Source organism: Falco cherrug, chromosome 2, assembly GCF_023634085.1.
Source record: "Falco cherrug isolate bFalChe1 chromosome 2, bFalChe1.pri, whole genome shotgun sequence".
Lineage (NCBI taxonomy): Eukaryota > Metazoa > Chordata > Aves > Falconiformes > Falconidae > Falco > Falco cherrug.
This window is the reverse complement of record NC_073698.1, coordinates 64,599,585-64,625,001: the sequence shown is the minus strand read 5'-3', so window position 1 is coordinate 64,625,001 and position 25,417 is coordinate 64,599,585. Positions and strand designations below refer to the sequence as shown.

The 25,417-nt window shown below is 40.0% G+C and overlaps 1 protein-coding gene across 1 annotated transcript in view; it reads left to right on the top strand.

The window, feature by feature from the left end:
* Positions 1-21,650, top strand: part of TUBGCP3 (tubulin gamma complex associated protein 3) — a 53,896-nt gene extending 32,246 nt beyond the window's left edge. Inside the window, exons 10-22 of the mRNA XM_055702360.1 lie at positions 2,429-2,561; positions 3,875-4,041; positions 5,780-5,890; positions 6,294-6,402; positions 10,917-11,106; positions 12,407-12,542; positions 13,352-13,420; positions 14,239-14,374; positions 16,717-16,805; positions 16,940-17,071; positions 17,437-17,577; positions 18,132-18,248; positions 20,508-21,650. Coding sequence (XP_055558335.1) covers positions 2,429-2,561; positions 3,875-4,041; positions 5,780-5,890; positions 6,294-6,402; positions 10,917-11,106; positions 12,407-12,542; positions 13,352-13,420; positions 14,239-14,374; positions 16,717-16,805; positions 16,940-17,071; positions 17,437-17,577; positions 18,132-18,248; positions 20,508-20,666 — 1,689 coding nt within the window. The 3' untranslated portion in view covers positions 20,667-21,650. The remainder of the gene's footprint in view (positions 1-2,428; positions 2,562-3,874; positions 4,042-5,779; positions 5,891-6,293; positions 6,403-10,916; positions 11,107-12,406; positions 12,543-13,351; positions 13,421-14,238; positions 14,375-16,716; positions 16,806-16,939; positions 17,072-17,436; positions 17,578-18,131; positions 18,249-20,507) is intronic.
* Positions 21,651-25,417: the final 3,767 nt, after the last annotated feature.

The window sequence follows — 25,417 nt, the reverse complement described above, 5'->3', positions numbered from 1 at the left end:
TATATGTACCAATAAATATTTTTCTGTTAGAAAGTCACAGTTATTTGATGTATTACGTAAGCAAGGAATGTAATCTGTATTTCTAAGCCTCTGTCCCTTTTTTGCGTCCCTTTTTTGCATCCCTTTTGTCAGTTTCATCTTGTGTGATATCTTCATCATTCAAATCCCAAACAGCATGATACATCTTTTAAGGGAGGAAAAAAAAATATCTTTCTGTATTTAAAGCAATGTGTGGTTCAGCAGCTAGCAACAACAGTTCCAATTTTTTATTCTGTCTGAGGCAGTTTGTGCATTTTCCTTGACCCTTCCATTGTCTAGAAAGAGTAAGATGTTCCAGTGTTTTATTATTTTTCTGTGATGTATAGACCAACTCAGTGCTGATAATCTTGCAGTTTGTCCACAAGTATTTATAGGTAAGTGCACCTAGAGGCTAGCACTAAAATAAAAATTAGATATTTTTATTTATTCTGCTTACTTTTTTTATATGGGATTTTCAAGGAGTTCTTTATTTGTAATTGAGAAAAAATTAATCTTGATAATTGACCTGAGTTAAATTAAAATGCCATTTAAAATTCCAGTTTTTAAAAAGCTTATAGTTTTGCCATAGGCTTCTGTAAACATTTTCAAAGCATATATTCCTTTTGACTTTCTTGCAGTTCTTTAACATTCTTGACTTTCGGACTGCCTGTCATAGTAGTTTTTGCTCATTTTTACTGGCTACTATCCTGTCCTGGTTTCAGCTGGAGTAGAGTTAATTTTCTACTTAGTAGTTAGTACAGTGCTGTGTTTTGGCTCTGATGTGAGAACAATGTTGATAGCACACTGATGGTTTTAGTTATTGCTGGGTGATGTTTATACTAAATCAAGGACTTTTCAGTTCCTTGGACCCTGCCAGCCAGAGGGATGGGGAGGCACTGGAAACTGGGGGGGGACACAGCCAGGACAGGTGACCCAAGCTAGCCGAAGAGGTATTCCATACCATATGACATCACGCTTGCTATATAAACTGGGGGAAGAAGAAAGGTGGGGACATTTGGTGTTACGGTGTTTGTCTTCCCAAGTAACTGTAATGCGTGATAGAGCCCAGCTTCCCTGGGCATGGTGGAACACCTGCCTGCCCATGGGAAGTGGTGAATTAATTCCTTGTTTTGCTTTGCTTGCATGCGCAGCTTTTGCTTTCCCTGTTAAATTGTTCTTATCTCAACCCTTGGGTTTTGCATTCCTTTCTGATCCTCTTCCCCATCCCTCTGGGTGAGGGGGAGTGAGCAAGTGGCTGCGTGGTGCCGCCTTCTTCTTCTTCTTCCTTCTTCCCCAAAGAGAGGTGCTGGCAGTGGTTTTAGTTGATGATCTGGAGAAGGTAAGGCAGCGTGAAATCTTCCAGTCTGTCAATGAAAGCTTGCTAACATTGGTACTCTGGATGCTCTCTGTGGCAAAGAGCAGCATGAAGCTGTGTGAGTAAACAGATGCTGGGGGGTCCCAGTATGGGAAATACAAAGTTTTTATCTGGAGGAAAGCTACTCTAATGCATGCTTCCCCAGTACTGGATTTGGCATCAGTAGGCCCAATTTGGGAAAAGCCTTGGCATCCTTGTAGGTGGTTGTGTGAGCTGCTGGACATGGTGTGCATATGGGTGCCAAGGAGATGTGCGCTGCCTGAGAAGGCAGCAGGTGTCGGTGTGATACTGGAGCACTGTGTGCAGTCCTGATGGCCTCTCAGACAGTGGGGAGGTAGAGAAGGAGAAAGTCTGTTAGAACCCTCAGGAGCACAGGGCAGTTCCTGTGTGTGGGGAGCAGGGAGATGGGCTCAGTCTCTTGAGGCTGAAGAGGAAAAGGCACAGGGGAGCTGTGGCTGAGGCTTCCAGACTGATGAAGGATAAGCAAAACACAAAGTTGTGGGATTTGATGAATGGCTATGAGAGGAAAGGAGGCACTCTGTGAAAGAAAGAAGAGGTTGATATAAAACAGAAGGGTAGCCAGTTTCCAAAATGTTTGCCTAGGATGTCATGGCAAAAGGTAGAACCAACAGGATGAGAAAGTGTGTACGAATTTGTGGAAGGCAGATCTGTAAACTGCTTTTAGAAGGGCTGAGCAAGGATGCATCTCTTTGGCCACTATTTGCTGTCTTTCAGGATCTCTGCGCGCTCTCTCTCTCCTTTTTTCACTATTTATCATCTTGTTTTCTTTAACTTTATTGGCCTTTTTGCTCTGCCTGCCCTGTGATACTTGTTGCCGTCCTTTTACATGGACTTGATTCTCTATTTCCACTTGTGTGGTTCTCAGGTTTTGGCCCAATGATTTAATGAGAGAGCATATACTACTGGGTATTTCAAGTGAATTAGTAAAAGCTAACTTCAGAACAAAAACTATGAAATACCAGTTTTGCCAGTTTTGTTCCTTGATATGTCTTTCTGTTTTTCTCATTTGATCAGCTGCAATTGGAAGATGATCAGGGTGTGAATTTGGGACTTGAGAGCAGTTTAACACTTCGCCGTCTTCTAGTCTGGACATATGATCCTAAAATAAGGTTAAAGACCCTTGCAGCACTTGTTGATCACTGTCAAGGTCTGTTTAATGTTAATATTTCTGGGGAAGATGTGTAACTTTGGTTGTGCATGCCAAAGATGGATATCAATAATATTACTGTAATGTTTTTTTTAGAAAATTAAGTAGCTAATCCAGAGGATATTCTTTCTTTTAGTTCAAGCAAAAAAACCTGAAAAATTAGTGCTGTTTGATAACTTACACTTTTTTGCTTTTTTGAACTAGAACATGCTTGAGAAATCCTTCAAATTTTAAGCACACACTTTTAATGCTGTTTTCAATTATTTCAGTTTTAGTCATCCTTCAGAGAACATTACACTGTTAAAAAAAACATTATGAAATGGTTGACTTAGTCTCTTCTCTATGTATGAGTATTATGCTATTCCTCTGTGTATAATGGCACATAGGAGTAATTTGCAACTTGTCTGCAGACTCATGTGAAACAACAGAACTTTACAAGTCTGCAAATAGTGTGTGACTGTGTTGGCAATCCATAAGAAAACACTGAGGAGTGGTGAAAACTTTGACCAGTAACTGACCCATAGGCTATGCTTCACCCTGAAAGTACTTCAGCTTTGCTGTCTTTGAAAATAAATGGAGATTGTGGCCCTTTGGAGAGAGCATCTTAACCAAAAAAGCTTATAACATCTGTTTTATCTTGATTATTGGAACTGGTAACAATTCTGAAAAAGAGTGGGCTTTACTTTAAGACGTTCATGAAAATTTTGAATGCTGTGGCTGTAAGAAACCTTTAAGCTGTGCAGCATAGCAGCAAAACAAGTACTAGTTCTATTTTATTTTTTAAAAACACTTTTTTGACAGGCTCTTACCTTTCAGTTGTGAGAAGACAGGAGATACTACCTAAAGGAGGGAACTACATGGGGAAGCTAAAACCAAGAAGTAGGAAATGTGTTTGTGTGTGTGTATGCACAAAGAACATCTGAGAGAGTGTCAAGTACAGGAGAGAAGCACAATATACTAAGGCTCCTGTAACACTATTGTGGTGGGGAAGAAGAGAAGCATAAAGTCAACCTTTGTGTAATCTAATGCCATGAAATTTGCAGTCCTCCAAGCTACTGTAAAGTAGACAGAATATGGTGTCAGAAAACTGTGCTTAATGCTTCAGTGAGATTAATGATTCATGCCTTTAAAAACCTAGGAATTCTGTCAACATTAAAAAAAAATTATATGTACTTTTGCTACGTTTTAGAATTGTGGTTCAGCAAGCTCTGAGTGACATATGACTAGCTAAAATCACTGAATGCTGAATGTAAGTGTGGTATGTATATTTTTTTCTTCATACAATTCTGTTCCTCTGCTTTATGATCTTACAGGGAGAAAAGGTGGTGAACTAGCCTCAGCAGTTCATGCCTATACTAAAACAGGAGATCCCTACATGAGATCTCTGGTTCAGCACATCCTTGGCCTAGTATCCCATCCTGTACTGAATTTCCTTTATCGCTGGATTTATGATGGAGAGCTGGAAGATACATACCATGAGGTAATATATGTGATACAACAAATATTTTATCTCTGTTCATTTGCTTTGTGGGAGTATAATCTGTGGGAAGCTTAGAGGAGAATTTGAAAACTGGACTGTGATGGAAACATATGATGTATAAGTAATACATGCAGTAACATGAAATGTGGCTGTCCTCATGGATTCAGTCAGCATGATATCTGGAGGTTGCAATGATGCAGTATGTTGTCTTCAATGAATTATATCCTGAGTCTGTTTAGTAGAGGCAGAATGGTGGACTAAAATCAAACGCTTGCTTCTGAAGAGACAGTCATCTCTTATCTTTTCTTGCTTAAGTGTAATGATAGTAATGTATGCAGAGTTCTTTGTGTTCAGAGCGCAAGACTTGTATTTGTAATAAAGTTCAGAATATTTTACTGACTACATACTGTTATCCTCAGCTTCATAAATAACTTTGGTTTGTCAAATTGGGCAGAAGAGATTTATCATTCCAGAGTTCCTCTAGAAACTACAGTTATTTGTTCTGAATTCTGTAACAGCAAGTTCTAGTAACTGTTCTTTTTCTTCTTACATATGTTTTTATGCCTTTTGAAGCTCTCCCAACGCTTTTTCCTATCTCCAGCCAGTACAGCCTTGTTAAGGTGACATTTTTTTGGTTGCAAGAAGCCAAAAATAATTTATTAAAAATGAATTGAGCACTTCTGAGACGCATCTGAGTAACTTTATTTTAGTGTGAAATACGCTGTCAGATTTCTGAAACTGTCCATCTGGGTCAAAATTAAAATGAGTATAAATATCATCCACAGCTGATCTTCAAGGTCAGGATTAGGAGACTTGTATGAAATGTCTATGAATCTTTATGGCTAGAAGTGTAAAATAGACTACTCTTCAGACATGTGAAGTGTTGTCTTTTGGGGGTTTTATAGCATTCTTTAGCTTTCAACTTTGTTTAAAAATTTACGTGTGGACTGTAAGACTGTTCTTAATACTGAAAATCACTGTTGGAGGTCCTACACTGAAAGCTACAATTTTTATACCATAGACACAGTTTTTGAACAAAGACAATTGGCCGTTCTTGGTGGAAGTGGTATTTGGAGGCAGTGAAAAAAGTTCTTGTCCAAAAATTGCTATCTTGTTTCACAAAATGAGGACAAAATCCATCCGCAAGTCATTTTAACAAAACTAATTTTTACACATAAAAGTATTCTCTTGCATGGAGTTGAGAGACCTTAGCATTTGATCACCTGTTCAATTGCAGGATTTCTTGGGTGTGGGTTTTGTGGTGGTTTGGTTGGGGGATGTGTGTGTGAGTGGTTTTTTTTCCCCTCCTACAATTCTGGATCTGTTAAAATAGAACCAGTAAAATAAAAGCATGTTATAGTCTGAACTTCATCTCCTACGGTAACTGTACAAATAATTGCTGGAAAATGCTGTACGCTTCTGTATTTCATAGTGGATGTTTTATAGATAGTGCACTTCACTGTATCCTGAGGTAGTCAGGGTTTCATAAAGTACAGAGGAGATTAAATTATTTGAGCTTATCTTTAACTTTTTTTGTCAGAGTTCATATTGGTCAGCATTGAATTTACATATCAATTGCCAGGATAACCCTGCAAGTTAGCTATGAAAATATTTTTTTTCTTTTTTTAGTTAAAGGAACAACACAGAATATTTTTACAGCTTTCTGAATACAAAATGAAACAGTAGGGGAGAGAGTTTACATTAATCTCTTGGTTTTAATGTTTATTTCAATCTACAGTTTTTTGTAGCTTCAGATCCTACAGTTAAAACTGATCGGTTGTGGCATGACAAATACACTTTGAGGAAATCAATGATCCCTTCTTTTATTACAATGGAGCAATCAAAGAAGGTATGAATTCAAAAGTTAATCTGATTATTTGTTTGCCATATCTGCTGCTTAGATTTCCATTAAGAAAACAGACCAAATTTAACAACAAATAATCATCTTAAGAATTTTAGAATTCTTTGCTGAGGAATTAGACGCTTTCTCCTTTCCATTTGCTAACTGATAGGCTTTGTTTAAGGAGATCTGAAGAGGGGAAAAGAAGTTTAACACTTTTGTGTTAGCTTTGAAGTTCTGGATTGCTGTGGTTGTATTGTGAGGCTAAGAGCACAGAAAGATGACAAAATACCCTGTTGCCCTGGTGGTTGTGGGTGGCTTTTCTGTTTGGTGTGTGGTGTGGGGTTTGGTGGGTTTTTTTCTTGTATGCAAATCACTTTTTAAAAAAAAATAATAATCCTTTTTTGTTCAGGTCCTCCTAATAGGAAAATCCATAAACTTCTTGCATCAAGTTTGTCATGATCAAACTCCATCCACAAAGGTGATTGCTGTGGCAAAATCTGCAGAGTCTTCAAAAGATGGTAGAGTATCAGTGTTAGCTTCTTCCCTTTGAACTGAGTTCTGTACAATATTTGGTTTAGACTATAAATTGATATTTTGGATAGTGGGATAGAAGGGCGTACAAAAGTCCCATCTGCCCTAGAATACAGGTATTTTAATGGGTACTTGCATTTTACAAATGATGTATGAAAATGCATTTGTGTAATTTTCTTAATTTGATAGGTTTGCTGGATGGTTGTTAGTGTACTGGATTTCTGAATTAAACCACTGAGAAACTTGCCTGCCTTCAGCTGACTTTTTTTGCGAGGGCTGCAGTGGGGGCAGGAATATTCTTGAGTGCTGCAGTTAAGAATTTTGTAATTGTGACTTCTCATCAAATGTATTTCATCATATGATTCCATAATAATACTGAATTAATTGTAATTAAAAGGTAATAAATGATCAGATAGTTGTAAATAAGAGAATGAGCAGTAGAACTTGACAGGATAGAAACCTTCCTGTAAATGCACTCTACTGCTATAATATGTCTGAAGGAAGTTGGGTTTGTGGAAGGTTAGTAGAAGTCATTAAACCATCAGAACATTAACTATCAGAATTCCTTTAGGTTATTTCTTTCTGTTTAGAAAAGATATCAGTTTTAATGAATGAGAACTTAGATATATTTCTGGTGCTTCTTTGAAATGAAATTAACATTGTTATGATGAAAGATAGCAAATAAACACCTAAAGCAAGGAGACTTTATGTGTAAATACTAAGCAAAGCCAGTAAGCTAATGTGTAGGAAGTTGCTACATCTGGGAGAAAGAACAACTTGCTTTCTTCTGAGGAAGGGGATATTTTACTATAACTTCTTTTTATGATTTGCTTAATATGCAAAAGAGAGTCTGATTGTTAAGATGTATCACTGCGATAATTTCTCTGATGCTAATTTATACACAGTTTCTAAAGGTATAATGGTGTCCTACTAGTATATCCAGCTTTTTTACCAGAAGAATAATTATCTAAACATTGTTTTTTCTGTCAGGTTCTTTACTTAATTTTCGAAGAGCATCCTTTGTGCTTTTTGACATCTTGTACAGTATCTTTTCTGTTATTCCTGTACTCAAATATGACTTCAGTATATATAACTTTGAAGCTTGGTTTTGTGGGATTGTCTTAATTTTTACTACTTTTTTTTTTCTCCCCTCCAAATTAACCTTGGATTAGTCTTTATACTAACTCTTCACCACATGGACTTTTAGCATGAGTACCTCCATTAAAGATGTTCTAATAATAAAATCACATTCACGTCTGCAAGAATATTTCATCTAATAATGTGATTTTTGTGCCACGTGCACCACTTGCCTGGTCAAAGATGCACTTAAAGTGCAGAGAGGGGTCAGGGTTAGGTGAACAGGGACTGTAAATGCATTTCAACCATCATCTTGCCAGCTGCTCCTGGAAAAGGCAAAAACATTCTTTGGCTAATCTACTTTCACCACTTTTGAACAGTGTTTATGGCCATGCTTTTCCAATGTGTTTTTTTAATTTGCACTTGTTTCTCTCTCCTTGATTGAATGGGAGATCTGCACAAATATAGGCTCCCTGTTATGTAGGGGACAAGAACTTCAAAGCAGATCTTAAGTGCTGAGAATACCCGTTTCAGACAGAAGCATAGTTTTAGAAAAGGATGTTACCTGCTGTTATCTGCAGTGTGCTGAAGGTGTGCTGAGCTTATGGTCTGCAGCCTAAATACCTCGTGGTATTGCACTGCCTTGATTCTGTGCTGAACTGCATTTGTACTAAGGGCATTTGACCTGTTCAATCCAGAAAGAACATTCTGTGTCAGTGATTTAGGAAATGCATCCTGTTGTCTTTGTTTGTGCCATCTGACAACATCGTAAGAGTCTTTTCAGATAATTACTTATAATAAGGTGATGAAAAGCTAGGATGCCAGTCTCAATTCTGGATGCTTTTTCTCATTTTACATATGAACGTTTTATGCGTTTGGCTATATTTTTTTAATATTTTTTTATTTGCTTTGGAACTTTAACTCTCGTGTTTTCCCAGTTTCCTTTTCATACTGAAGTAATCATGATGTAAAAAACTGCCTGAACATGTATTAAAACAGGAAGTCAGAGATGAAGAACAGTGTAGAAGTTGCTCATCTTGCCTGAATCAGGGGTTTGTAGCAGGCACTTGGGGATCTCAGCTCCAACCTCTAGCTGTCCAGTTTGGGAACTTCTAAACCAGGAATGACATGACACCAGTACATTCAGTAGCAACTCGTGGACCTGTTTATCAGTGCTTTTTGCCAGACCCTTTCTTGACCCATTTCTGGCTTTTCAGAGTGTCCTGAGATAATTTTGCACAGTGTTAAAAACTTGTGTCTAGGTCTCATGTAAGCAACCTTTTTGGTAGTTTTGCACGTCAGACAGGGATGTCGCATTGCCTGTGCTGGTGGGCATGTATGTAGAGATGGTGTGTTTACATGTAAACTTGAATTTTCCAGTCTCAGAGATGAAGGGCTATGGCGAGGTCATTTCCCTCAAGGCAAGGGGGGCAGTACTAAGGAGAGGGGAAAGGCTTTTGGGTTTTTTTTCTGCTTGGGATAAGAAGTTGAGACTGGCTCATGTGTCCTCAGCTTTAAGTAAGTACTGCCTTACACATGCTTACCCCTACTTGAGCAGAGGCAGGACCAGCATGTGTGATTTTGTAGGCTTGCCATAGGCAAACTAGGCAATTGCCTGCTGCCTGTTCGCTTTGCCTGTGCCTTGTGCCAGTCCTAGGCTTAACGACTGTGTCCAGTAGCTGAAGATCATAACTCTCTGGATTGGCTTGTTCCCTCTTTTGTTTTGCCCATTAGGCTTCCAGTATCTTGTGGAAAGACACTTGCAGGAACAGATTATTGGGGTATTGTAACTTACTGTGTTCTGTCTGTGAAACTCTTCCAGTCTTTTTTCCCTTCTGAAAGTTCTTCTTTCTTCCTATAAAGCCAGCAGTGAAGCCATGTGGCACATCAGATGGCTGGTGCCACTACACATACAAGCAGCCACACTCAAACCCATCTTTTGAAGACAGGAGTTAGGAGGGCAGGATCTCCTGATGGGGAAAGAGTAGATGAAAGTCAGAACTGATTGAATATTCTTACTGCCCTGTTGCCCTGTACCAGTGAGACAAATGCATTTGCATGAACTGATGTTTTTTCCTTTTTCCCCGTAGTGGGAACACCGCTGCATGCTTTCTTACCAGAGCAATGCAAGAATTGCATTGCCAGATCACAGATTTCTGCCTTGACCAGAGAGAGCAGAGACCTTGGTGAGCTGTCTCTCCCTGTTTGCTGTCAGTGACTGGAAAGAGGACTTTGAGGATTCCTTATGAGAGTAGAGGCTGTATTAATTCTCACATCTCCTAAACTTGATGTGTGTTACTTGACTAAGTAGTCCTTACCTAATGTAGGGATTTTGAACGCAGCAATGTATTAGACAAGTGTCACCTCTTTGACATCTCTGCATGTGCTTGCACTTCTTGTCTTTTATGGAGAGTTTCACAGGTTAGTGATTGAGAGTTTGGAACCCTCAGGGAATTTCATTGAACCAGACGTTGTGAGGTTTCCCTCGTTAAAGAGTGACTTCTTTATTAGAATCATTGTTAATTTCTTCATTTTAAAAGTATTGTATTAATTGAGGCTGAATCTCATCTGAACAACGTGAAACTTGGTTTCAGTGCTTCCTATCTGCAGTACAGGTTGAGACTAATCCTGGAGCAGGTGGTGCACTCTTACACTAATTTGGTACCTGGATCTTAATTTTTTCACCTTTAGAGTAATAGTTGTGTAATTAAAAAACATTGAAAGTGGGAGTATATCCTTTAATGCTGAGGAAGGTCTGTATCTTACAATAGTTGACAGTCCAGTATTTGAAGTTTTGCTGAAGAGGCCACACTTCTTGCTATCTTGTAACAACCTTATCGCAGTCCCTTTCTTAGGCCTGTAGTTGTAGAAAAGAGTGAAATTTGCTTTCTACTAAAGGGTGATGTCCTACTTTCTGCCCCCAAAATTGCCATGCATTGAAGGTGGAGAAGAAAACATCAGGTTCCTGGCTGTCCCAGGTAACACAAGGACATTCCTTCCTTTCTAATTCCGACATATAGGTAGGACCTCAGCTGTTGAATGTTCCAACCGATGATTTGATTTATTTTCTCCCTCTCCCACCTTAGAAGTGACTTCTGATTTAGATCTCCCCCAACAAAGTTTTTCCCTAACTTTTAGATCTCTAAATTGTAGTATTGGAGCAAGCTAAAAAAAAATAAATATCACTTTCTATGTAAAAAGCAACAAAATACAAGCTCGTGGAAAGTACAAGCTGGGCACAGATTAAAAGTAATAATGTTGAAGTATGGGCTGCTTTAGACTTGCTTTCACTTTGGTTATGCCAAATGTGTAATCAGAATAAATAGCAATTTCTCTGCTTGTATGTTTCAATCCAAAGTTTGTTTGGCTCTGTTTTTGGAAAAAATACTAATTTAATTTTAACTATTTCTTTATTTTTTTTCAGCTGCTGATTTGTTCACAGATCTGGAAAATGCATTTCAAGAGAAAATTGATGCAGCTTATTTTGAGACTAGCAAATACCTTCTGGATGTTCTCAATAAGAAGTACAACCTACTGGAACATATGCAGGCCATGAGGCGTTACTTACTACTTGGTCAAGGAGACTTTATCAGGCATTTAATGGACTTGCTCAAGTAAGAGAGTAGGAAGGATAACTGTTGAATTTCTGATGCTTGCAAACGTGTATGACCAGGACAGAAATTGTTTTGCTTTTGGAAAGGAACCCTTTAAATATAGTATTACGCAGATTTCATTGAACTTTTAAACTCTATTTTGGGTTTAGTTTTTTTGACCCTGAGGCTTATACTTTGTTCTTCATTCTTTGTAGGAAGTATATACAGTACCATTTCACAATGTCTTGAGAAGTTGCATTAATATAAATGTCTTTACGCTGGCCTTGTGACAGCTTCAAGATTGTTAGTACGTCTCTTGTTCCTGTCAGCAAGTTTAAGGAGAAAATTCCTGTTGCTCTTGATGCTGCTAATTAGCATTGCTGTGAATGTTAGGCTTCTGTATTTTGGAGGTGTTTGGTCAAAACACTGTGACAAAACCCCTCAATGTATTTTTATAATTTTAATTGATGCCTCAGCAGCCTCTCTTTTAAGCACTCAGGTGCACTCACAAGTATCAGTTTTGGTTCTTAAAGTGTATTTGCAAGCTCACTGTTTCTACATGCTGCTGCTACTAATGAAACTTAGTCTATCAAAAATGTCCTTTACACAGCTTTCCTTTCGTCTAGAAGGCAGGTTTTGTAATTGATCTTCCATTAACTTGTTTGTGAATCAAAGTCAACGTCGTCTGATGGCCATTTGTACGTAACCATGCCTTTTAAAGTGAAAATTAGTATGAAGTAGAATAAGGTTGGTTTGTGGAGTCAATATTACATTTGAGGCAGAAGTAGTAAGGGGCTTTCCAGTACTGATCATGGGGGGAAAAGAGCAGGGCAAGGTGCTTGTTACTTGCATGTTGTAACTCATTGGAAAGTTTAGGTTACATAGAGGGCGTGGCTTTGTGTGCTGCCAGCACTTTTAAGCCTGTGAGATGGCTATCAGTAAGTCACTCAAAACTGAAATGAAATTATTGGTTTGATATGTTAATGATGTAATCTGCCTCATTTTAGATATGAATGCGACTCAAATTACAGAATAGTTATGCTAGCAATCCTGGTAATTTCAAATTACTGGCATTAAATGAGGATAAACTTACTCTTCATGCTGGTGTTCAGGTGTATAGCTGCACAAAAATAAACATACCCTCAGTATTTTGGGCTCAAATATTTTGCCCATTAATTTTCTTCTTAAGACAGAAAGAGTAATTTGAGAGGTTTTTCAAATCTGTCAGAAAAGTGTTTCACTGTGTGCTGTAGTTACTACCAAATCACTGTTGCAGAATATTTCAGTAATATGCCATGACTGTTTACTTCATAACCACCAGGCCAGAGCTTGCACGACCAGCTACAACCTTATATCAGCATAATCTGACTGGCATCCTTGAAACAGCAGTGAGGGCAACTAATGCCCAGTTTGACAATCCTGAGATTCTGAAACGCTTGGATGTTCGACTTCTGGAGGTATGTTGCATCATGATAACTCTGACCTGAAACATACCTTTTTTTTTATGTATGTGTATATGTGCAGATATCTATATGAAAACAAAATTTCATGTGTATATATAGTAAATACATTTCCCACTCCCTTTCCATTGAAGTCTACTTTGAATTATGTAAACCTTATGTAGTAAGTCTTTTTTCTTCTTTTCCCATTTCCTGCCTATTGTCTATTTGTACTTCAAGCTGTGGGTTTACAGCAGTTTCATTGACAATATGAAGTTGAGTTTTTGGGGTCTAACACTAATTCATACTGGTGGCCCTGACTTGAGTTTCTGCAAACATTTCCTACTGCTGTTACTCTTACAAGAATCTGGGGTTAGTCTCCGTGTCACCAGCAGTTAAAAAGAGCGAAGCAATGAAAGCGTGTTTCATGAAGGAGACCTCTGGTAAGTAACTTGAGTTAATGAGAAAGCTCCAGTCCCAGAGGTGTGAGTTAACTGATGATCTGTAACATCTGAAATAAGTGTATACCTCAGACTGAGTCCTGCCTAAGAAGTTTTTCCCTCCCTTCATTTCCTCTACAAGCTCCAGTGAAAAAACATTAACATTACAAACATCAACATTTGAGTAAGACGAATCCCACCCTTGTTTCAAACTTTGATTCATTTTTGCTTAATCTGCTACTTTTGACAAGGAACTCCTGTATCTCGTATTGACGTGGATGCTCATTTCTCCATAGGCTATGGAGAATGGAAAAGTAAGCGAGAGTTGGTCTTCAGCACAAGTATGCTCTGATTATACACTGAAAGTAGCGTATCTTTTTAATGCAGGTATCTCCTGGGGACACTGGATGGGATGTCTTCAGTTTAGACTATCATGTTGATGGCCCAATAGCAACGGTAATGTCATATGTCATACACTGCTGGCTGTGAACTGGTCTGAATATTGAATTGAATTGCTAAATATTTTTTTTATTGAAATAACTTTTTATTCTGGAGTGTAAAATCAGGGAGACTTTTTTTTTTTTTGGCATCTAGGATGTACCCACTGTATAAACAGTTAAGCCAAAATCTCAATTCTTACAAATTAACCATTAGTGCTGAAAAGCTACATTTAAAACAATCATTACTGAAAATCAGTATTTCATTTGTTCCAGCAGAGATTTTAGCAAGTACTTAATAAATGGAGTGCTCCTCTTCTTCCATTATTGCTAGTCTGTAGCTGCTAATTTGGGATAATTTGCAAGGAACTGAATAATATGTTTGAGGAAAACCTGTTTGTACTGTCTAAATGAAATTTGATAGGTAGTGTTTGTTAAAGTACTGAAAAAATAGCTGTACTATCAATCAGAATGCATTTCGTTTTTATAAAGAACTTGTAAAGATTTTTTTTTTTCAAACAGGGCATCAAAATGTGAGCCTGACCAGCAGAAAGAATTTTCAGGTGTAGATTAAAAAGAGTTAAACGTTTAGGCTTTGTCATGTTCATCCCTCCTTATGCTTCCTGCAGTACCCTGTGCCTGCTTGAGTGTTAGTTAACCCTGTTCAGCCCTTGAGGGAGGATCTCCAAAAACTCTGGGGTTTCCAGGGATTTTGTTTTGACAGTATTTACCAAGAAACTGCATGGCTCAGATAAGATGGGCTCTGAAGAGGTTCTTGGTCCTTCAGAAAATAATGGTATGTCTATTAAATTTGTACTGATATTTTTTGGTTTGCAGGTATTTACACGTGAGTGCATGAGCCACTATCTAAGAGTATTTAATTTCCTTTGGAGAGCGAAGCGAATGGAATATATTCTTACTGATATATGGAAAGGGCACATGTGCAATGCAAAGCTTCTGAAAAGTATGCCAGGTGAGAGAAGCCCAAATGGATGACATACTTATAAACTGGATTTAGGTGAATGCATCTTATTTTAAACTGTGTGTTGGAGGGTGGTGGGGTGAAGTCTGTTGGGACAGATGAATCTTACATTTTATTGCTTCTCTTGACTATTTAATGGTAAATGATAGTGAAAATTTCCTGTTTGTTCTACTTAATCTTTGGTTGTGTGTTTTTGTAGCAGTGAGCAAATTAAACATCCCATGTCTCTGGAAAAAAACAGTTATTCTTCCATCCCCTTTTATTTATCATCCTTGTTGGCTTCCTATCTGTATCCTGTGTCTCCCTCTTCCTTATGCTGGAAGTAGTAAGTCTCACACATGCACACTTCTGAATTTACTAGTATAACTGTCACTCATTCCTTGTACTTTTGTTTAGCTAAGAAGAGAACAGATGTTTGAGAAGAAATAAGTTAAGTAAGTTCTGGCTCTGGTGTATGTTTAATGGACTGGGACTTTTTGATCCTGCTTCTCAGCTGAGATTGTAGTTGTATTTGTGAGCATCTGTACTGGCTCACTCTTGACTTTTTTCACCTATTGACATTTCTCTCAGTAAAAAATAGCTATTGAGGGTTCAGCTTCTTTGTGGCATAGTAATATTTCCAAAAATATATTCATGTTTTTATAATTAGGAGCTGTTTGGTGGGTAGGAGTGGACACCTTGGCCTCAGAAGGTCAGTGGGAGACAAGCTCTTGTAAAGTCTGCTCTAGTGCACAAGACTGATCTCTGTAACTGTACAGGATGACTAGGTTTCCTTTCTGCTTCTGTGAGATAGGATTTGGTTTACCATCATGTCCCTGTCCCAAATAAGTGCATTTTTGACTCAAAACATATGGTCTATTGCATTACTGCTTTCTGTTCCCTTTGAGACTAGGGTGCAGGTAACAGATTTTATTCTCATCACCTGAGGGTCTTCAGGCTGGAGCTGCCTTCCATTGCTAGGGTCTCATTTGTTCTTTTGTTCTCAGGACGAAGTTTGTTCCCCCCCAACCCTTGGGAAGCCTTTCTTATGCTTTACCATGGAGCAGTCTTCTGTAGGTAAAAGCTCAGTTGCTTGTCTGTTTTAAGAAATGCAGACATTTGAAATGCTGGCCGAACTGTAATAGCTGTAGTTGGCAGAAGGAGTTAATATTTCTCAGTTTGTGCCTCTTGACAAAGGAGGGTATGTTTACAAAGAGCTGTACTGCCTTCTGCCTGGAGGCACAGGAGTCTGTCTTGCTCACTGGCATGTCTAAGCTGGAAGCTGAGAGTAGAATTTTTTTTCTGAAATACGTGGAGAGTCTAACCCAGCGCTGATTTGTGAAGAAGTAATAGAACTTTTATTTTCTCTCCCTCCCTCCAAAACAGTTTCTTGCCCTTCCAGTCACAGAGCACCAAATGGAGGACAGTAACTGATAGGAGGAAGTAGCTGCAGGGTCTTTTGTTTCTCAACCACAACGACAGAGCATTGACTTTCAAGGATAGCTTTATTCACAGTTCCCATAAAGTCTTAACTGACAAGGATTTTAACACTTTAAGGGAGTACTTCTAGACAGTAGCATCAGGCTTGCTCTTTTCCTGTCCGTAATTGGCGAGTTGCATATATCTGTGTTGTTTCTTCCAATGTTGAGGAATTTCTGTTGTTTAACTAATGTGGAGGGGTTTTTTATTTATCCTCTTAAAAGTAGATGTTAGGGATAGTTTTCCTGCAAAGGCATAAGAAATGAAGAACAGAGTAACTTGTCGTAATGTCTTTCAGATCAGTAGATGGTCCTGTAGATGAAAATGTAGAATTCCTTTTGTAGTAGTCTCATAGCTTGTCTGCAGTGGCCAATTACTGTGGCAGCTTTTTAGAAATTACTTCCTCTCTCTAGATATTTGCCTGATTCCAGAATGTTAAGTATCTTTATTCCAGAGAATTTTTACAGTTGGTGGTAATCTTGATATTACCCTTCCGCAACAGAGGTACCTCCTTTTACAGGTGAGCAGCTGAGGCAAATCTGTGGCCTCAGAATTTCAACCAAAAAAACCCACATGGGACACTAACTGTATTTTGGGCTCTTGGAACTGAAAGGGTCTTTTTCCCTTGTGATACTCAGCAAGTTTCCAGCACTGTCTGAGCACAGTCGGTGTTGTCTTTGATTCACATTTTCTAGGAGTTAATTGTGCAATGTTCTTTGCTCATCTGTCACCAGCTGGTATTGCTCCTACCATCCAAGATTAGTGGCTGTTTTATGAAGTATTCAGTTTGATAGAAAAAAATTTACCAAGCTGGTTTGATGGCTGTGCCTGTCCTTGCAGTCTTTAACATGCCATCTCTTTGGATTTTTTTACAGAGCTTTCTGGGGTGCTGCATCAGTGTCACGTTCTGGCATCAGAAATGGTCCATTTCATTCATCAAATGCAGTATTACATTACATTTGAGGTATACTCTATCCACCCAATTAGTTGCTTAAAAATGAAGTACTTTTAATATTCTGTATGTGTTGTGTGTCTTAAATTTCAAAGAGCTTGTCATCTAGCAAATCAAAACAGCCCAATCCTGAATCATTGCTCCAGGTGCTTGAATGTTCGTGGGATGAACTCTGGAACAAGGTTCAACAAGCACAGGACTTGGATCACATCATTGCAGCTCATGAAGTTTTTCTAGACACAATCATAGCTCGGTGCTTGTTGGATAGTGATTCCAGGGTAAGTCTTCTTCTTTGCATTAAATTGTAGCTTTGTGATCTTGGCTTATGTGTTAGGAACCACCTTCACTTTATGTTGTAGGAGCAAGGGGAAGAGTTCTTTTTATTCCTCTGATATAAGACTTTATTATGGTAGGCTTTGTAGATACTCCCCAGATGCAGTGTCAGATGCTGATTATAAAACTTTTTACAATGTGGGCCAGTTGGTTTTGGTCCTAAGAAACTGTGTGATCATGCAACAAATGACTTCAGGCTTTGGAAAACAGTCTCTCCAGCTGTGTGTAAAAAGATTTAATTTACTGGTGTTCTGAAGAACGGTAGTAACTTAAAACTCTTTCGCTGTTTTGTTGCTGAACTATCTCACAGGTACTTCTCAACCAGCTTCGAGCTGTTTTTGATCAGATCATTGAGCTCCAGAATGCCCAAGATGCAATGTACAGAGCTGCTTTGGAGGAGTTGCAGCTGAGGCTGCAATTTGAAGAGAGGAAAAAACAGCGTGAACTTGAGGTACAGTAAGGATATTACTAGGACTTGTCTTTTGATATGTGGAGGGGTTTAGGTATTATGTAGAGGTACAGCAAAAATGAAAAACGTAGTTGGGACCAATGTAAAAGTCATCAGCATTAGCTAGTGAATTCAAACAAAACTGCTGAATGGTGTTTTTCATTTATGTCTTGCCCAAAACCTCTAGGTGTGTAGATTCTCTGGTGAGCTTTGGAGGATAAGTTTAGGGCTGTTGTAGGTGAAGGAGATGGAAAAGGCTTTAATATTCTGAACCCTTTTGCAAAAAATGCTGTAGCTTCATGCCTGCTTTCCTGCTGTCAGTCTGTGGGACATGCAGTGCTGGTATGAAACTCACCTGCTTTACTAACCTCTGATTTCTTTCATGTGCTCTACAACCACCAAGGGGACTGACAGTGTCAATATTAGAGACTCCATGTTTGGCTTTCTATAGTGATGGTTGGTTTGTATAAACATGGTGGTTTAGCTGGGCAGAAGGTGGCCCAGTTAGCAGCTTTCATCATGTGATGCTTGACCTAACTCGTTTGGTCTCTCTGTAGGGCAAGTGGGGTGTAACTGCATCAGAAGATGAAGAAGAGAGCAAAAGGATGAAAGAATTTCAGGACTCAATACCCAAAATGTGCTCACAGCTGCGAATACTCACTCACTTTTACCAGGTGCCCCTTAAATATTTTTTTTAAATATGCCTGCCGAGCTTTGATATGTAGAAATCAATTTCAGATATTAAGTAGGTGTAACTTCTGTATGCATGTGTACAGTTTGTGGATCTAGTTCATTTTTTTTTTGCTTCTCTACTTAAAAGCCTGTATTCACTGTTTCTCAGTACACAGTAGATTTTGCAACTGTGTGTGTTCCTCTGACAAAGGGGAATAGTCTCTTCATGTAAGTATCCTCCTTCCTCCAGTAGTGAAAGTAATAGCTATCTTCTGGCATAACCTTAAAAATAAATAAATGAATAAAATGCCTTCTGCATTCCAATCTTTCTCACCATCTTTGCAAGTGTTTAGTAGCAAAGACTGCAGAAAGGCTCGTTATTAAGGGCCTAACACTTGATTTTAAGCATGTTGAGATGGGCATTGGGTAAACAGTTTGGATGAACATGCACAGGCTGTCTTTTTGAATGATAATTATTCTGGCTTTGTCTTAATTTGTTGTATCTGATTCTAAAGCTCCCATTCCCCAGAAATATCAGCTGTTAGATTTCAGGGAAAGCATTCCAGAAAGCAATGAAAGTGAGGGACACAGCACTATGTACAACAGCAGCCTTTCAGGATTAGACCCCAGATCAACTGAAAACCAAAACCCTATCCCAACTCATCCTTGACTTTGACACATGAGATATTCCTCATGTAAAGTAGTGTACCTTTAAACTTCTCTTACCACCTTTGGCATGCCTGAGGTTCAGATTTTTTTAGGAATGTTGAGGAGCAGCTGAGGGAACTGGGGTTGTTTAGCCTGGAGAAAAGGAGACTCAGGGGAGACCTTATTGCTCTTTACAACTACCTGAAAGGAGGTTGTAGCAATGTGGTGGTCGGTCTCTTCTCCCAGGTAACAACTGATAGGACAAGAGGAGATGGCCTCAAGTTGCACCAGGGGAGGTTTAGACTGGATATTAGGAAAAACGACTTCACTGAGAGTTGCCAGGCTTTGGAACAGGCTGCCCAGGGAAGTGGTTGAGTCACCATCCCTGGAGGCACTTAAAAGACGTGTAGATGTGGGGCTTAGAGGCAGGGTTTAGTGGTGGACTTTGCACTTGATGATCTTAAAGGTCTTTTGCAGCCTAAATGATTCTGTGACTTAAAGCTGTAGGACCTGCTTGCTTCCATCTTGCTGTTGATATTTCTTCTATCTTTCTTTCTTATTTTAATATCCATAAATATACACTCAGACATCTACTAAATGCATAAATGTGCATTGTTTCCCTAGGTAAATGAACGGGGTTGGAATGGTTTTGCTGGGTTGTTACCCATACCTTGTAAGAGTATAATTGGTTTTTATAGCAGTTATAGTTGTGACTCAGCAGCTGTACAGCATGAGCAGGGCGCATCCCAGTCTTCCTCTCCGGTGGTTTGCATCAATTCTGTTTCTGTATGCCTATAGCTTTGCCAAGCTATAGCTACCCTGAATGAAGTGCTGCACTGTCAAGAGTTCAGTTCACATGGAAGTTTGAAGGAAAACAGAATAGTACACCCAGGTTTTAAAATACTGGTGCCTTTTCTTGAAGGCTGTAGAGATCCTGAGTTTTGATGTGACGACTGCAGTTCTGGGAGGAATTTGCTCCTGGGTCCAAATATTGCAGTTCTCCCTTCCAGAGGAAAATGGAGCCAAATTCTTTCAGCGTAGGCAGTGAATAGATAATCATTTGTGTACTCTATAGGATCGCTACAAGTTGGCAGTGTAGCTTTTGCCTGCATGGACTGTATTCCTGCTGAACCCTACTATGGATTTTTGATGTAGGACTTCCCTGGCCAACTTTGGTCATCTTTGGAAGTAATGGGGTATCTAGTTATGGGCATGTCTGCATTATTAGTATTTGGTGGAGGTCAAGAATGAGCCCTTCAAGTGAGTCTTCCCATCCTCCCAAAGTCCTCTTCTTTCCTGCATGCTGTGGAGCTCCTGCAGTTGCTTGGCTAGGGCCAAATGCAAAGATGAGCTCCAGACGCATGCCTCCCACGTGTCAAGTGCAAAACCACTCCAAGTGCACAGACTGCCTGTTGGGTCTGCAGCACTGACTGCCCTACCAGGCAGATGCTCTGCTGGGGGGGGGGGTGGTGGTGTCACTTGCTGCGGTGGGTGTGCCCTTTCCCGGGTTCCTGCCGTCTCCTTGCCATGCCTGGGCAGCACCTGGCATCCCTGTGCAAAACACACCAGTGATGTTGTCTTAGGTGTCTCTTGGGGTTTTCTTTCTCCTTCAGGGAATCGTCCAGCAGTTCTTGGTCCTGCTGACAACCAGTTCTGACGAAAGCCTCCGGTTTCTTAGCTTTAGATTGGACTTCAATGAACATTATAAAGCAAGAGAGCCACGGCTTCGTGTATCGTTGGGCACTAGAGGCAGGCGAAGCTCACATATGTGAAACAACTGCTAAGGACTGCTCCTCGGTATCCAAAGGACGTTGAACCTCTTGTTGGACGGGGCAATCAGTGTTGACATAGTACAACCAAACCGTGTGTGACCGGTGTCTACCATCTCTGCAGGCAACATGTTTTCAGTCATGTGATTGTGTGACACTATATAGCAGAAAGCAAAAAACATAGGGTTTTTTACACTTGACATTTCTAGAATTACCCAACTAAATGGGCTGATTGAACCTCCTCCAATCAACTTCTTAAATCATCCTTTTAAACAAATGCCAATTTTATTTGAAGCTTTCTGAGCTCTCTCCACTGTAACTTATATCTGTGTCAAGGAAATCGCATCTTTTGTTTATAGAAAGCACCACTTCCTTTTTTAACAAGAAGATCAGAAGGTTATTTTTTCTATGTGTACTTGTTCTATTTGAAGAGTGCTTTTGTTAAAGCCAACAGATTAGGACCCAGACCTGATGTCCTTGTTAAGAAGCTATACAGCATTTCATTATGCTGATTTTCAGTGTTGTGATGTGTTTGACTGTGTGAGAAACTTTGTATTGGGAGACATAAACGTTTATTTAATTTTTTTGTTGTTTTCAAAGTTAACAAACAAATAAAAAAATAGTAGGGAAATTCTATGGTTACTGTACAGAATAAAACTATAGAAGCAGAGCAGGAGTGTATCTGTTGCACATAAGATCTAAAAAATGAAGTTAAAGCCTCAGTACTGTGAACGGAAAGTGGCGGTTAAGATTGAATTGAATTAAATGATGTTCAAAATTGGATGTGCAAAAGCAAACAGACTTGGCTTATGTTGACTTCATTCTCTTCCCTTCCCTATTTTTTCATTGTAAATATTTATATATTGCTGTCCAGATGTTGGGGAGAGGGGGATTCTTCTTTTGCAAAGTTGTCATTATATCAGGTCATTTATTATGTTCCACAAGTGCAAGCTTAGAAAAATAAAAACACGATTATCTTTCAAACAAGTGTTTTACTTTTTGTAATTGAAAGATTATGATTTTTTTTCCACAGTGTAAGAAAGGAGAAGCTTCCAGTTAAGAGTGTATTGATTTACATATCCCTACTTGTTACAGGATTTTGGTACTAGTCTTATCTCTACTTGTTGTGTGCAGTTCATCAATTAACAATCACCCTTAGATCAGCCGGGTCTGTGGCCTTTTTTGTCTTTGCCCTTACTTTGCTTGAGCCCCTGGGAAGCAGAGGCACCTGCCAGGCCATGGAGACGAGACTCCTGTGAATCACAACAGAGGTGAACTCTCATGGGGCTGATGGACCAACTTGCAGCCTTGGACTAGTGCATTTGCCCTCCAGACACCAGGATTCCCATTATTGTGGAGGCCTTGGAGTTCTTGCTTTTGTTAAATAAAACATGTAAGGCTTTTAACCCTGTGCCATTAAAGGACCTGCTGGTGCATCTGCCTTCATGAAGGGGTACTTGCAGGCAGCATTTCAGCTGTAAGAATATGTGGACTCTGAAGGCAGTGATACTCTGTGTGCCAAAGGAAAGCTGAAAGATGTTGAGCTTTGAGGCATCACACGGTCACAAATCACTTGACAGGCAGGAGTACTCTCTGTGGTTGGAGCATATTCTTGTAAAGTCTGAAAGAACTGCAAAGCTAATGTGATTGTGTTTTGACCAGAAGTGTTGGGGGGGGGAAAAAATAATTAGCTGCATGGGCACTCTTTTGGCCATTGCCTTGCAAGGCATGTTGCATCATCCCATGTGTCATTGAGATAATTCACAGGCCAGAGAGGCAGCATCAGTGTCAGAAGCAGAGGGCCAGTTCCGAAGAAAGGTTTACTTCACTGCTAAAATGAACCCAGTAGTACACAGGAAACTTGCAGCAGTGGCCATGCCAGGAACAATCATTTTGATGTGATTCCACAGAAACCAGTCAATCTGGGAAGAGTCCTCACTGCTGCAGGAGTTGTTCTGGCTGCTAGGCTGAGGGGGGTGTTTCACATGCAAGGCACAGAATACCTGGGCAGGTGGGGACCTGCCAGTGTCCTTGGTGCTCCATTGCGGGTGGAGACCAGTCTTTTATCCCCTAACCCAGCAGCTGTCATGTTTTATTTCCATCTACATGGGTTTTGTAGCTTCCAATCCTACAATTAAAACTGTTCCGTTGTGGTGTAACAAGGACAGCTTGAGGAAGCCAGTGACCCTTTTTCAAGTAAGGTGGAAAAATGAAAAATATATACACACAAAAAGATGAATCTTCATGATTTGCTATTAGCCCTATACTGTTAGGGCCAGTTTCTCATCAAAAGAGTGGATTAAAAGTTGAGCAACAAATACATCAAATCTTCCTTTGGGCTTGGAAATAACTGCATTAACAGAATTGTCATAATAAATTACACAAGAGCACCAATGCTTCAAACCAGAGCAGCAAATCATGACTTCATGCATCAATAAATATTTGAAAGGTGAAGCACAGAATAAGCTATCCAGCTCTGCAGGAAAGTGGACAAGAACCGGTTCCTGTCATCTTCAGTTCCTCGGGCAGTGACGTCCATTCTTCTCTCAGCAAATGTTTTGCCTATGCCTGTACCTGAGGAAGAGCCATCACCGCTCTTGGGCCCTCTCCAACTGCTAGGCTGGGGGGAAAGTAACTGGGTGGGGTAACTGGGGTGGAGTACTGGACTAGCTCTGCTGGAAGATCCCCTGGAAGTGGATGGGAGCTAGCAATGTCATCTATAATTTTTATGACAATATCAGCCATTTTTTCTCCTTTTGCTGATCTATGCTTTGCCTCCACCTGCAGTTAGGTCATCCCTCTTTAGGGCACTGTCAGCATTACCTAGTGCTGCTTCTCTGCAACACAAAGCACAGCTTTTGTAAAAGAATATTCATCAATGTGAAGGAAGAGACTGATTTTATAAAGCACTCTCAACAGAAATGCTAGCAGAGCTGCTCACAGCTAACTGCGCTCCAGGATGCCATCTCTAGTAATGCTCCGTTGCAAGGAGCAGCCAACCAACCAAGAATTCTGGAAAAAACCAACTCCTCGCCTTTTTCTTCAGCAGCAATTTAACCAGGTAACCCAAAGGTGATTTTGGAAGGATAAAGTGTGGGAAAATAGTGAGATAAGCAGATAAAAAGGGCCAGTAGTGTGTAAATAGAGTACTGGTCAGTATGGTTTTCTAGCCTTGCCCTAGCATTGATCAATGCAGGGTGCAGCCTGTCCTGTCTCCTTATTAAATTTCTTTCCTTTTTCCTGGGTGTGTGCAATGGAGATCTGAGTGCAGCAACTGGACTGGGATCACAGGTGGGAGGTGTGCCTGTGGTGCCAGCAGCTGCAGACACTGCAGAGGGAGAGGGTGGGTGTATCTGGAGGTGAGAGGATCCAGAGGTCAGCTGCTGGCTGGCTGGACTGTGTGTGTAAGCCCAGGTACTGGAGAGATCCACGATTGTACTGCCAGCCTCACAGAAGGTGTGTTCAAGGAGTTAGTGATGTTGAACGACGTGTCTGCTTTACTGAGCCTCACACCTGGGGCTTGAGCTGCCTGAACGTCAACATGAGCGACGAGTGTATGGGAGCCTGATGGAGTGCCCCGTGGCAGCCCATCTGCGTGCCAGGGCATGGGAAGAAGGGAGTCCTCCATGGATGGGACCTCCACAGTGCACCGTGATAAAATCCATCCAGGCTCTGTCCAGACCTGCACAAAGGCAGGGTGCCTAGCATCTGAAGGGGTTTAAGTTTTACTTGCTACCCGTATTCCTCTTTTTATCCTATTTATATCCCTAGTTTTATTCTGTTGTATTAAAACAGGTATTTTGTTAAGCCATTTGTTGTCAGGCCTTTCTTACTCTGATCCAGAAAGAACCCTGCACCCTTTCTCTCACTGACATCCTGGTGGAGAACAACACTGCACTTACAAAAAAAAGTTTTTTTTATATATATATATATATATACACACACACACTAGGTGTTAGTGGATTAGTGGGAAAAATATATATATCTCCCACTAATACGTAATATCTCTATATGTAGAAGAATGGCTGCAGAAGCGTGGCCTTAGAATCTCTGAAGTTTTGCACAATCCAGGCCTGGTATTAGAATAGGCCTGTAATCAGAATTGTACTGAAGTTGCTGTGCTGAAGTTAACAAGAAAGGTAGCCTTGAGCTATTCTTGAATCCTGAGACCAAGTAATTATGTTGTGCCAACAGGCCGTGGCTGTAACAAGCTACAGCTGCTGGGAAAGCAGGTGCAGGGCCAAGAGAGATAGGGACCGGTATGGGAAAACAGGGAGTAACAAACTACAAGGCTAAAGCATAGCAACACAATTAGCTACATGGAAAGAATGCTTATTTTAGTCATGATAATTAGGGGTGTTGAGAACCATGCGCGCTTAGAGACTAATAACCAATTATATTTTTGCTTTACGAATATGCATGTGTATCGATTCTATATAAGTAGTGTTAGAAACTAATAAAGTTGAGCAAGATGCGTAACTCATATTGAGCGTCTTCTTGACTCCAGCGAACCCTTCTTCCAACATCTATATCTCCCACTAATGGACCTCCATCCAGCTCAGCCAGAGAGGGGAGCAGGATGAGGCCGTTGGTGCTGCCTGTGTTCATGTGAGTGCTGTGTGTGTCTGTCGGGGTTGATCTGCGCGGCCAGCCACATATACATGCATACATACATACATACATGCTGCGTATGTGTTCTCTGTGTGCATGTCCCTATGGGGGATGCATCCTGAGCCTTGCTACTGGTTGGACCC